General features: G+C 47.6%; 2 protein-coding genes across 9 annotated transcripts in view; one reads left to right on the top strand and one right to left on the bottom strand.

Moving 5' to 3' along the window:
• LOC115840788 (ras GTPase-activating protein-binding protein 1) overlaps nt 1–13491 on the top strand; it is a 354642-nt gene that overhangs the window by 56452 nt on the left and 284699 nt on the right. The window lies entirely within an intron of this gene.
• FAT2 (FAT atypical cadherin 2) overlaps nt 9456–13491 on the bottom strand; it is an 85976-nt gene continuing 81940 nt past the window's right edge. Inside the window, exons 23-24 of the mRNA XM_030834169.2 lie at nt 12514–12971; nt 9456–11454 (exon numbers count right to left, since the gene is read on the bottom strand). Of these exons, the coding sequence (XP_030690029.1) occupies nt 10916–11454; nt 12514–12971 (997 nt within the window). The 3' untranslated portion in view covers nt 9456–10915. The remainder of the gene's footprint in view (nt 11455–12513; nt 12972–13491) is intronic.

A 13491-nucleotide genomic window follows, 5' to 3' on the forward strand; every position in this document is an offset into this window, starting at 1 on the left:
AGCTCATCCAGGGGTGTAGTGGGAACAGCAGAACCATCTGTGGATGGAGAGTCCCCAAGAAAGGGCGGTAGTTATTTTTCTGTTAGACAATCCTGCCCTTCCTAAGTGTGCTCCTGCTTCTCTCAAAAACTTGAGTAGGAATTCTCAGCCCCCTCTGTGTGTGTCAGATGACCACCCAGGACAGTTGTGATGGTCAGTTTTAAGTGTCATGGTGGTTGGGCGATTGTATTGAATAACCCAGTTATTCAGTCAAACACTAACGTAGGTGTTGCCTTGAAGATGTTTTGTAGATGTGGTTAATGTCCACAGTCAGTTGCGTTTAAATAAAAAGATTATCTTCAAAATGTGGGTGGGCTTTGTCCAGTCAGCTAAAAGGACCTTAAGAGCAAAACTGAGGTTTCACTGAGAAAGAAATTCTGCAAGACTGCAGCATTGACTCCTGCCCGAGAGTTTCCAGCTGCTAGCTGGCCCTGTAAATTCTGAACTTGCCACCCTGCACAATCACTGAAGTCCTTGAAATGTCTGTCTGCCTGTCTGTGTCTCTCTCTCTTTCTCTCTGTTTCCCCCTCTTTGTCTCCCCCACCACCTCCTGTATATATGTAAGTATGAATATCTCCATCTTAACTCTTTCTGTGTCTCTGAAGAACCTGACTGATACCAGAGGTAACACCTACCTTTCTGGAAGTCACAAGATAGATTTCAGGACATGCAAGAGATGACTCCCTTTTTGTCACATTTAAGAGGAAAAACAAGGCCATCCAAGCTGCCCCTGAGATGATTTGAATACTGATCTTCATTGGCTGACTAGATTAGACTTGTCTAAAAGCAGAGCCCTCAAGGAACACTGTTGAGGTGTAAAACTTTACTGACAGAGGAAGGTGGGGAAAGTATGATGACTGTTTTCTACGATCAGTGTTATTACTGGAACTGGTGGTGGGTGGATAGGGGGGGTCAAAGGCATTCAGTGACTGTTCCGGGACACCAGCCAGCAAGGGGCAGAGTCCGGATATGTATGCGAGCCCTGTGGTTGCAGAACCCAAGCCCTTCCCAAGGCAGTGGCTGCCTTGCCCTCTTTGTTGCAGCCTCAGGAGGGAGGGCCACCCTTAGGGACTATTGAGAGGGTTAGAGAGAATGTTATAAAGTACCTGGCATGAAGGGCTTATGAAACATTTTATGAAACATTAGCTGAATTGAAGAAAACCAAGACTTAGAGGAAAGCAGTTTTACTTGTTTTTTTTTCTTTTTTTTGGTTATGCATTCATTATAATCTTGTCTTGCTCACTGGCTTTGGGCAGAGCATTCAACCCTTCTTAGACTGTTCACCTCTTCATGTTTTTATTCCTGCTCCTGTCTGTACATAATGCCATAATCCCCCCTTCCAGGTAACCAAGGCCGTCAAGGTAAGCCCACTGCACCTGCACGGACATAAATTGAGTGACAGGGTCTGGATTTGGGTCCTAAGTCTAGCTAGGGCGTTTTGCCAAGTAGGCTGGCTTCCTCAGACCTAGCCCATTGCAGACATGTGCCAAGAAACTGTGTCTTCAACTGGTACCCTTTACTAGACCCTTGGCCTTTGGTCTCCCCCACCTCTTTTTTTAAAAAATTGGGGAATAACTTACCTAAGTCACCTGTTTTTTAAGTGCACAATTTGATGAGTTTGGGCAAATGCATGCCGACCACCATTTCAATGAAGATCAGAATGTTTCCTTTACCACCCAAAGGTCCCTTGTGCCCCTCTGCAATCCCATCCCCATGCCACTCGGCCCTTGGAAACAACTGAACTGACTGTAGTTTTGCCTTTTCTAGAATGTCATATAAATGGAACGTTAAGTATGGTCCTTTCTGTCTGACTTCTTTCACTTTGCATAATGCTTTTTATATTCACCTCTGTTGTGACATGTATCAGGAGTTTGTTTTTATTGCGGAATAATATTCTGTTGTGTGGCTGAACCGTAGTTTATTTATTTCCGAGTCTTTGGACATTTGGGTTGCTTCCAGTTTGGGGTGTTATGAATAAAGCTGCTATACATATTCACGTACAGATATCTGTGTGGACATACGTGTTTATTACTCTTTGGTAAATACCTTGGACTGGAATTGTGAGGTTGTGCGGTTAAGTGTATACTAACTCTGTAAGAAACTGGAAAATTGCTTTCCAAAGTGGATGTACCATTTTGGATTCTTAGCAACAATTTGTGAAAGTTCCATTTGCTCCATATCCTCACCAATACTTCATATTGTGGTTTTTAAAATTTTACCCATCTTAATGGATATGTAGTAGTACCTCATTGTGATTTTAATTTGCATTTCCCTAATGACTACTGATGCTGTGCATCTTTTCCTGGGCTTATTTACCATTGGCCTTTTTTTAAAAAAAAAAAACTTTTATTCATAGACAACGATTGTCTATGTAGAAATGCAAAGTACAGAAATACAGAATAAAATTTACCGCTAGAGACAATTAGCTCATTCACAATGATGTGCAGCCATTACCACTAGCTAATTCCAGAATATTTTTATCACCCCAAATGACAACCATATACACATGAAACACTTCCTATTCCCCCCTGTTTTAAAATGTACCTGGGATTTGTTTTAATTAGGTATGGTAAGGCACACGGAAACAGATATGACTGTCACGAAGGATGAAGTTTTTCTACTCACAGATCCACAGAAACAGGAGGCAGAGCCACATGGGGAAGTGCCAGGGGTGATCCGGAGGCAGAAGAAGAGAGGGGGAAATGTGGACAGGAGCCTTTATTGAGGTTTTTGTGGGAAAGGCAAGGCAGGGCAGGGTTAGCAAGCTGAGCAGACTTAGGGTTAGATGGGTAAACACTTTGAGCAGCCTGGGCTGTAGAGGTGGTCCCTAGTTGTCCATAACTGGTCCTGGGGTGATTGAGGGCAGAGACTGTGTTCCAGACTGATTACATGAGTTGGGTTGGGGTTTGCACTCAGGACTGATTGATTTGCATTTCAAAGGGATGTCCTCAGGCAAGCTGTTTGCTTTCTCCAGGAGTTAGCTGACTCTGGGAGGAGCAGTCCCCCCTCTGGGTCCACAAGGCCCTAAGATGTCAAAGCATCATAAAATACAGAAACCATGATTAATACACCCCCTCCTCCTAACCCCTAGCGGCTACTAATCTGCTTTCTGTCTCTATGGATTTGCTATTCTGGATATATCATATAAATGGAACCATGCAATATGTGACCTTCTTCTCTGGTTTCTTTCACTTTGCATAATGTTGTCAAGGTCCATGTTGTAGTATACATCAGTATTTCATTCCCAGGCAGCAAGCATGAGGCTGTTTTCTGTTTCTTGGTTTTGTTACTCGATGTAACCAGCATCTTGATCACCTTGTCTCCTCCTCCTTCACCTTCCTCTTCATCAAGTTGACCATTTTCCTTCTTTTCTTGGTTCCCAAGTTCCCTGATTCCTTGGTTCTCTGGCCCCCTGGTCTATCTTCTTTAGCAAGGTATTCATTCAAATAATATTCCTCCTTTAAAATTTGGTTTTTAAAAACATTAAGCTTTTTATTTTGAAGTAATTATAGATTCACAGGAAGGTGCAGGCAAATAGGGAGATCCAGTGCACTTTTCACCCAGTCTCTTCCAGTGTTGACAGCTCGCATAACCACAGCACATTATCAAAACCAGGAAATTGACATTGGCACAATCCTTAGCACTCATTCTTGTTTCTCCAGTTATATATGCACTCGTTGGAGTGTGTGCATGTTCGTGTATGTGTGTTTGTGTGTGTAGCTCAGCAGTTTTATCATGTGTGGCTTCTTCTACCGCAATCAAGATGCTTAACTGTACCATCACCGCAAGACTCCTTCATGCTACCCCATTACAGACACATCCATGCCCTGCACCTTCCCAACATCCCCTAACCCCTGGCAACCACTAATCTGTTTGTTCTTCATCTCTGTCATTGTTACTTCATGAATGTTCTATAAATGTAATTATACTCTGTGTCCTTTTGAGTTTGGCTTCTTTCACTCAGTGTAATTTCCTTGAGGATCATTCATGTTGGTGCATGTATGAAGCGTTCATTCCTTTTCATTGCTGAGTAGTATTCCATGGTATGGATCTACCACAGTTTGTTTATCCATTCACCCATTGAAGGAAATTTGCATAGCTTCCAGGTCTGGCTATTACAAATAAAGCTGCTGTGAATACTCATGTACAAGTTTCTTTATGAAGATAAGTTTTTATTTCTCTGGGATGTTATGTCAGTACAATTGCTGGGTTGTATGGCAAGCCCATTTTTAGTTTTAAAAGTATTTTGCAAACCATTTTCCAGAGTGGCTGTACCATTTTACGTTTCTGTCAGCAATGTGTGAATGATTCAGTTTCTTTGCATTCTTGCCAGCATTCGGTGATGTTATTTTTTATTTTAGCCATTTATCAGACCTTGTAAATGTTTTGTTAGATTTATACCTAAGTATTTAATTTTCTTTGGAGCAATTGTAAATGGTAATGTGTTTTTTATTTCAGTTTCCACATGTTCATTGGTAGTATATAGAAATGAAATTTATTTTTGAGTGTTAAACCTGTCTTATGACCTTTCTGCACTCACTTTGTAGTTCTGTGAGTGTTTGGTTAAAATTCTGGGGATTTTCTGTGTAGATAGCACATGTTGTCTACAAATAGAAGTAGTTGTACTTCTTTTATGATCTGTATACCTTTTTTTTTTTTTTTTTGGTCTTATTGCACTGGCTAGAACTTTCAGTACTGTGTTAAAAAAGAGTGGTTCCAGTAACATCCTAGCCTTGTGCCTGATCTTACAGGGAAAGCCTTCAGTCTTTCACCTTTCAATATGATGCCAACTGTAAGATTTTTATAGAAGTTCCCCCTCTCTTCCTGTACTGAGAGATTTTTCTTGAAAGAATGGCTTAATTTTGTTGAATGCTTTTTCTGCATCAATTGCTATAATCTTAAATTTTTTCTGTTTTCACTGGTCAATATGGTAGATTAAATGGATTCATCTTTGAATATTGAACCAGCCTAGCTTACCTAAAATAAATCCCACTTGGTCATGGAATATTTATATTATATATATATTATATATAATATATACATGGATTGTTTTTTGTTTTTTACTCACCCTGACATTTACTCTGACAAATGGAGGATCCAGACTGGTGCCTTTTTATAAATGAGCAAACCATATGCCGTAACTGCAATTCTTGGCCTACGTGTACTTTTGCCTCAGGCCAGGTTCCCAGCTGCTACCGTGTTACCTAAAGGCCACATATGTTTCCTTAGGACAGAGTTCCTCAGCCTTGATATTGTGTTCATTTTGGGCTGGATCGTTCTTTGCTGTGGGGACTGTCTTGTGCACTGTAGGGTGATTAGCAACATCCCTGGTCTACCCACTAGATGCCACTTGCACCCTGCCAGTTATGACAACCCAAAGTGTCTCCAGACATTGTCAAAGGTCCGTGTGTGTGTGTGTGTGTGTGTGTGTGTGTTGGGGCAGGGGTATGTTTGGAAATCACCACCCTCTCCATCAAGAACCATTGCCTTAATACACTTAGCCCCTAACTACCCCAAGCTGGGGGGATGTCTTTTTGTCTTGGCTGGGGAACAAAGGTGTGTGGTCATGGATACTCTGAAAAGATCTGCCTCTTTTTTTTTTTTTTTTTAAGATCTGCCTCTTTAATAGCAGTGATAAAATATCTAACATCTCCTAAACATTTACTATGCCAACTGTGCCAAGCACTTTACCTATATTATTTTCTTGGGTGCTCAGATCCAGTGAGGGAAGGTGCTGGTAATAATCCCCACTTTTCAGACTGAGGCATAAAAGGTTAAATGACTTGCCCAAGATAACACATTTTCTATTATTATTATTATTATTATTTTTGGCCACACCACACGGCATGCGGGATCTCAGTTCCCTGTCCAGGGATTGAACCCACGCTCCCTGCAGCAGAAGCGCGGCGTCCTAACCACTGAACCTCCAGGGAAGTCCCCAAGATCACACATTTTCTAAATGGTGGACTCAGGTCTGTCTGACTCCAGACCTCATGTTTTTGCTCGAAGGATTCACTTCCCTGCTACCTGATTCTGTCACTCCTCCCCTCACATCCCTGGGTGGACACAGTGTATCTCCAGGCCCTGCTCTGGGTACCTAGCTCCTCCCACATTCCGACCCCAGGATGCTTTCCCCGCCCTGTGCTCCACAGTCCCTCCACTCCCACCCATCAGAACCACCCAGCACTGCGGAAATACTGAAAACCTTCAGGCCTTCCTTTTGGGCTGTTTTCTTAGCCCAGCTGGCCCTTCTCCCTGTGCTCCATCTGAAGCTCAACTTTAAGACCCCGCTCCAGTGGCTGCTGCTCTCTAGAACCTTCCCTGGCCGCTTCTGTCAGAATTTATGGCTTCCTTCTTGGTGATGCTGTAACACTGCTTCTCTGGTTAACCTCCTCACTACTGATGCTAGAGAGATGTGACGACTTGGCCACTTCCCCAGATCACGAGTTGATTGCGGTGTTGATGGGATCAGGATGAGTGCCAGTCTGTGGGGCTGATCGTGTATCTGGAATTGGCTGGTTACTAAATTCAGTGTCGTCTCCTTCAGGAGAGAATGGTGTCCCGGCCTGTGAGGAGTTGACATCACTCTATTAATTTTGAGTTTCCTATTGATCTAACCAAGCACTTTCCTTGGTTGGACCTTGTAGGTCTGTTGAGGAATCATGAGAAAATTCAGAAGGCTTGTCGTTCCCCAGCCCTGTCCTTGAGAATGATGCTGCTCTTCTTTCGGTGCCACAGCCTGTGCCTCTCCTCAAGGTGGAGCTGGCAAAGTCACCGAGAACTCCCAAAGCCTGTCCTCAGATGCTGCAGCGTGGGCTGTTGTTCTGCACCTGGGCCCGGTGTCTTCACAGGCAGGCGTTTCACCCATTCATGGTGTGGCACCAGGAGGATGGGGCAGCTGTTCTCTATGGGACCAGCATGGGCCCTGGGCAAGTCACTCCATATCTCAAAACTTTACATACTGTATCTTTTTCCCCCTCTATCTTATAGAATCTCTATAATCTTCAGTCCACATGAGAGTGGTTTGGCTCTGTCTGCCCTTCTTCTACCCCCAGATATTCACTTTTTGCAGCTCTCCCCACAAGACCTGATGTGTGTCCCTCCAGAGCACTGCTCTGATTCCTGGAAGATGTATCTATCTTCTCCATAAGGCCTTGAGAAACTCCGTGTGATGGTGCGGCAGTGCAGGCTGTCCATCCGAAGAGCTGTCTCACAATTCCCTTGCCATTGGTCCTGGTGGATTACAGGTGCCCCTGGTGGATTACGGCTGCCCTTCCTCGTGCGACGTGGTTGTGAGTCCTCGCCGCCCCCCCAGCCCCGCCCCCTTCCTAGCTGCCCTCCTCTAGCAATGCCCAAGGTTACCGTGTCGCTCTTAAGGCCCAGCCTCAGAACTGGATGCAGGATTACAAGGGTGGTCTGGAGTTGAGCCCTGGGGTTGAGCAGACATTCCAGCTGTTAACACCACTTAGAATTATAGTGACGTTCTTGGCCTCTGAACTCAGTTGGATCCTTGGACTAGTTTCTGCTATTCTTCAGTCTTCTGATATCCTGTATTTATAATTGGTTTCACGAACCCAAATGTAAGGCATAGTTCTGGAGTCCAGCAGCCCTGGATTGAATCCTGACCCTGTCACTCATGAACTGGGTGACTTCACTTTGAGTCACTACTGTAAGTTACAAGCCACTTAATTTCTGGATGCCTCCTGTTCCTTCATCTGTAAAACAGAGATGACGGTACTTACGTTATGCGTTTTTGGTGAGGATTAAGTGAGATAAGACATGCCAAGTGCTTGCACAGCTCCTGTCATACAGCAAGTTCCAGTAGTGGTGGTGAGGATGATTATGGTGAGCTGTGTTTTCACCTGGGTCAGGTCAGGAGGCCTAGGTCTGGGTCTCTGCCTTTCTCTGACACTGTCACGCTGTGTCAGACTCAGGACGTTTGGAATCAGAACCCCAGTGCCTTGAGATGCGAGGATTTCCCTGAAAACCTTCTCTTCTGCGGCTCTGCTTCTTGGTCCCAGAGAGCCCTCTAGTGGCTGATCCGTGAAGGTGCAGGCTCAGGAGGACAAAGGGAAGGAGGGGACAGGTGGGGACAGAGGTGGGCTGGGTGGAGAGAGGCTCCCCATCCAGGAAAAGAGCATGTGGTATTTTAGGGAGATGCCAAGGCTGGTGTCAGACCTGAATGTGGTGTCACTGCTGTGAAGTTCTACCTGTGGAACTTCACACAAACCCCTTCTCCTCTGCAGGCCTCAGGGTGAGGAACATTGAGAACAAAGATGGACTAGATCCGTGTTTCCCAGAGATGATCTAGAGGGCCTTAGAGAGTCATTGTGAAAACCAGAATGTTTATGTATCTTCATGTGCGCTACAAAAAATAGGAATTTTCAGATCTTTTCTTTTATGGATGTTATCCTTTTAAGGTGAATAAAAACATTTTTTAAAATCTAAGTGCAGTAAAAACAATTTAGTAAATAATAGTACAGGTGTTATTCTATCAGGAAAAAAATCATAAAAGTGTTAGGCAAAGCAACAGAAGTTTGGGCGACACTGGACTAGGTTATTTGTGATTTCCCGCACAGTTCGGATAAGTTAATCCTATTTGTATACTACCCAGTATTGTTCCCTAGCATGATGGTCACCAGTTATTGGTTATGCTGCTATAAGCTCTTTGAACTTATCCCTGAGAATAGGGATGTTATTTACTCTTCATTTTACTGAACAGTGAGAGGCCCGGTCATACCTGCCTGAGGCCACGTTAGTGTATGGCACAGCAGTTTGGAACCGAGCCCATCGGACCCCAGAGCCACGGTCTGCTGTGGTGCCTCCCATGGACGTGCCTTCTCTGCCCACCTGCACTGGGAGCCTGTCGGCAGGGACTGGACTGTCCAGTCTTGGTGTTGTACCCTCAAGGCCCGCACGGACCAGGTTGCCTGGTGACATTCACGTCCAGCTGGGCTTCGGGGCGAGCTGTGGAGCAGCGCCAAAGGCTAACTCTGGGCATCAGGAGGCTGGCCTTCCAAACCTGCGATATTGTCCCCTCTCCTTGACCAGTGTGATGTGTGGCCAAGGGTGCTGGCCGGGGTGGGGGGCGGTCAGCAGTCCTGAAGTCTTGTCCAGGGCCTTTCATTCACCTCTGCTTAGCAGACTTGTCCACTAACTATGCACAGTTGTATCAGAACTAGAGGACTTTTTTCCAAATAGTGTCCTGGGCCCTTCTCCCAGAGGTTCCGATTTTATATGTGTGGGCCTCAGAGATATGTATTTTAGCCATTTTGCAAGGTTTGAGAATCATGATGCTTAATGACCTCTGGGGCCCCTTCCAGCCCCCAAATTCCACGAACCTCAGCTTGGAAGGGCCTGTAGACCCTTGTGACCTTCCCCTGACCAAACAGCCTAAGTGACACGGAAAATAACAGTAAAAAAGATATTTTATTGTTAAAAAAAAAAACAACAACCACAAATGTCCAGTAAAACCAGGCATCCCGTCACTCACGCTCACAGTCGCCCGCACAGCCATGAACCATGCACACAAACACCCTGTCACCCACACAGCTCCCTCGTGCTGGAGGCAGCAGCCCTATGGGTAAGAGTGGCTATTGCTCTTCCTTTAGACTTTTGTCTCCAGAAGCAAGACACATGAAAAGGCAGTGGACCAGAGACAGGGGTTGGCAGGTGAGGGAGTGGCAAGGCCACCAGAAGTCTCTGGTCCCTACCACTCCGGGCTACATATGTTCTGCACATGTGTACATACGTACTGTACATAAGCACCCACATGTGCAGACACATGCCCACAATGACCCTCCATGCATAGGGTTGAGTCGCTGCAGGTAACACTTGGATTGGCAGGCCTCTGAAACAGAGGGGCAGGAAAGGATACTCCTGATGTCCGGCTCCCTGCTTCCACCCTTCCCTGCATAGGAGTTCCGACTTCCTTGTGTCTATGGAAGAAAAATCCCTTTGGGGCAACTCATCCAGACAGCAAGGTTGAAAAGTGCCTAAGAATTTTTTTAAAAATGAAGAATGATGTCCTTCTTGCCTTTGGCCCAAAGTGCTTGCGAAACTTGGGCTGACGAACCCAGAGTTCCATGAGGTCTGAATTCTTTAACAAAGACGGTTCAGGGGCTGCACAGATCCTGGCAGGCCCTGGCTAGTAGAAAGTCAGGCTTTAAGTCAGACTTAAAGAGGAGGCTCAAGGTGCTTGGAATTAGATTAGAGGAGTGGGACTTCCAGGAACCTGAGGCCAAGTGATGCTCCTTGGGAACCCTTGTTGCCATAGTTCACTGTCTTATGCCTGATGCCTGGCTCGGTGCCTAACATGGAGCAGACTCTGCAGCGAGGCAGGCAGGGCGTACAAGTGACATGTGGTAGCTGCTCCCCTGCTGCTCACCTCTCAGCCCCTAGGAGGACACCCTGTTGCCCTGCAGGGTCGGTGACCTTGGACCTTGTCTCTCAGCAGCTGTGGTGCTTGCCTGTGAGGCATGATCCCACCTCGGCCTGCAGAGTGTGCAGCAATGGGCAGGTCTAAGAATGTGCCCGACAGGCCCGTTCAGGCCCTGACTCCCTAGGAATTGTCAGGGAGACGCACACTGCCTTTTACCCATCCCAGGAGTCAGATTTTCCTGGGTGTCCAGGGTAACGGCTCTGTGCACACCCTTTCTGCCGGGGGCCCTAGTGCTGTTTCTGGAGCTCTACCCTCAGCTTCCCTCCATCCTCAGGGACTAGCTGGGGGTCTGGAAGAGCACATTTCAAGATGTGGCAACCCGGACTGGGTATGGGGGCTTCCCTCCCAGTTTCCCAGCCATGCTCAACTCGCTCCCCGCCAGACAGGGGAAGGCGCCAAGTCCTCGGCCTCCCCCTTGCCTCCGTCTGAGGGCAGCTAGAACATGACCTCCTCACAGCTCCCATAATCACTCTCTACCATGTCAGAGCCCTCATAGTTGGGGGGGGCCTGGGGCTGGCCCCGGCCCGTGGGACGACCGCCCCCTACCTCGCAGTCGGCGTAAGAGGGCCCGGCCCGGCTGAGGCGCATGCTCACCCCCTTGTAGCCCCCTTCTGCCAGGCAGGGCCCTGGCCCTCCCCCTCCCTGCTGGAACTGCGAGTGGTAGTAGCTGATAGCTGTGTACTCGTTGAGACAGGGGGCCAGCAGGTGCTCCCGGGGACTGGGGGGCCGTCGGGGGATCAGATCTTCCAGGTTCTGGTTGCTGTAACGGGGTGGAAGGGGTGCTCGCTTGTTTTCCATCTCCAGTGGGAAGGGGAAGCCCCCGTAGAGGGCAGTGGGGTCCGGCATCACAGCTGGGTTCCGGTGGCAGCGAGGCGATGACAGCAGAGGGCCGGGGGTCCCTTCGGAGCGGGGGTATTCCCAGCGTTCCTTCCTGGAGTAAGTTGGGGGCCAGACTGTGGCTCCACCTGGGTACACTGAAAGGGAACAGCAAGACAGGGTGAGCTCTGAGTTTCCCTGGTGAAAGCTCCGACTGGCCTTAGAGCTGCTCTACATGACTTAGCATGTGGTATAGATGGGCCGAGGAGTCGGTGGGTGTGTGGCCCGTCTGTGTGTTGTCTCTGGCGGCTTAGATTAATATCTAGAATCCAATGGGGTCAAGTTCAAAGCCAGAGGTTTAACTCAAAGCCAGCCCATCTTGTAAATTTGTGCCACTGATCCAAGGGTCAGTGGATAAGGGAAGAATCTGAATGGCTCCATGCATCCCACCCCCATTCCTGGAGACAGCAGCTCTATCCCAAGTCCTACTGGTGAGTTTTGTCTCCTTAATTGAAGGAAACAAACACATATTTTGGACTAGGAGGTGTGATGGCATCTGTCACAGAGGGTGATTAAATGAGATGTGACTTCGAAGGTTGGAGACCAGGCCTCCTTGGTCCTACCTCTGTCCCTGCTACTGAATAGTTGGGTAAGTTAGAATAAGTCACTGTGGCTTTATGGGTCCCAGTTATGGGACCCAATTTGCAGAAAGAGCAAATACTTGTTTTAACTATTACTGAATAAGCCAGAAAATATAAAGTGCTTTACAAATTCACCTCCTTTTGAGCCAAAGATGAGAGGGGGTGAAGGTCCCTCCTCTGGGTCAGCCAGGTCTGGCCCAAGGCTACTGTACCTCTAGACTGGGCAGCCAGAAGCTTGGACAACTGCCTCTCTTTCCCTTTCCAGAAAAGCATAAATATACAGAAGCCCCCTTTTCACTTCAGGGATCCTACCCACCCCATCCAGGGTCTACAGGTTTCTGCCATGGACATCAATCCTGTGGAATGTCTTGGAATTTAGAGGAGTAGATCATGGTACCGCGGAATGAGGCACAGACTCTGAGTCCAGAGACCCGGGACCTGGTGCAGCCCACTAGTGCACCGTGACCTTGACCACGTCCCTTCATGGACTGGATGGTGGCTCAGATAATGGAGTGTTTCAGTCTATTACCCTGTTCCATCAATCCCAGAAGCTAAAGGCCTGTGGGCTGTACTGACCCATCTCCTCGCCTGACCAGGTCCTCTTAATGATGGCCTCATTTTCAGAGTGGGAAGAGACCACCACCGGCGGGAGTCTGGGAGGCACGCTGCAGACCACTGGCCGTTGCTTAGAGCTGGGTCCAAAAGTGACGAGTTCATTTGGACCTGAGGTCTTGCTGGGCTCCACTTGGTTCAGGTTGTTGCAGGCGCTTGTGCTCAGGGGGTTGAGCTCAATGGCAGGTGTGGCTTGGGTGTCAACACCAACACTCCTGGCCAGGAGGTCTGGGTCCTCCATGGCCACGGGCTTGTGGGACTTGCAACGGCGGCAGTAGAAGAGAAGCCCAGTAGAGATTATGACAATGACCAGTAGGACCACTATGATGATCAGAATCTCCTGCTGTCCCCAGTCCCCCCTTTTGATCTCAGGGGTGACAAGACAGTGTCCTTCTGAGCAGCCCCTTGATTCCATTTCACACCTGCGGACACAGAGAAGTAGTCAGGGGACTGAGTCACTATACTGCCCTTGCCACGTCCCCTCTTAAAAGATGTATGGGATCAAAACCCCTGCACTCAAGCCTGCCTCTCCAATTTCCCACCAAAAAAAAAAAAAAAGTAATTTACCCCCAGGCCGCTTTCTGGAAAGTCACGGTCCAGAGCAAGAGAATAAGAACTTTTGCTACTTTCAGACTTCAGCAAAGATCAGAACTGCCTGAAAATCTGGTAGAAAGTGCAGATTCCTTGGTCCCAGCTTAGTGAGTCCAATTCAGTAGGTTCAGAATAGGGCTTGGGAAATCTGTCTTTTTAACGAGCACCACCCCTCCCAGAGTGTTCTGATGCAGGTGGTGGGAGAGAGAAGCCTTGACACGTGGAAAAGGCCAAGAAGCCAGGTAACCAGAGCACTCAGCCCCTGGCTGCCCATTGGCCTCTCTAGGGGTCAGAGTGCAGAGGTCATCCCCCAGTGGTGCCACACTCAGGGAGAGGAACCAGTGGCAGGGG

This window comes from Globicephala melas, chromosome 3, assembly GCF_963455315.2.
Source record: "Globicephala melas chromosome 3, mGloMel1.2, whole genome shotgun sequence".
Lineage (NCBI taxonomy): Eukaryota > Metazoa > Chordata > Mammalia > Artiodactyla > Delphinidae > Globicephala > Globicephala melas.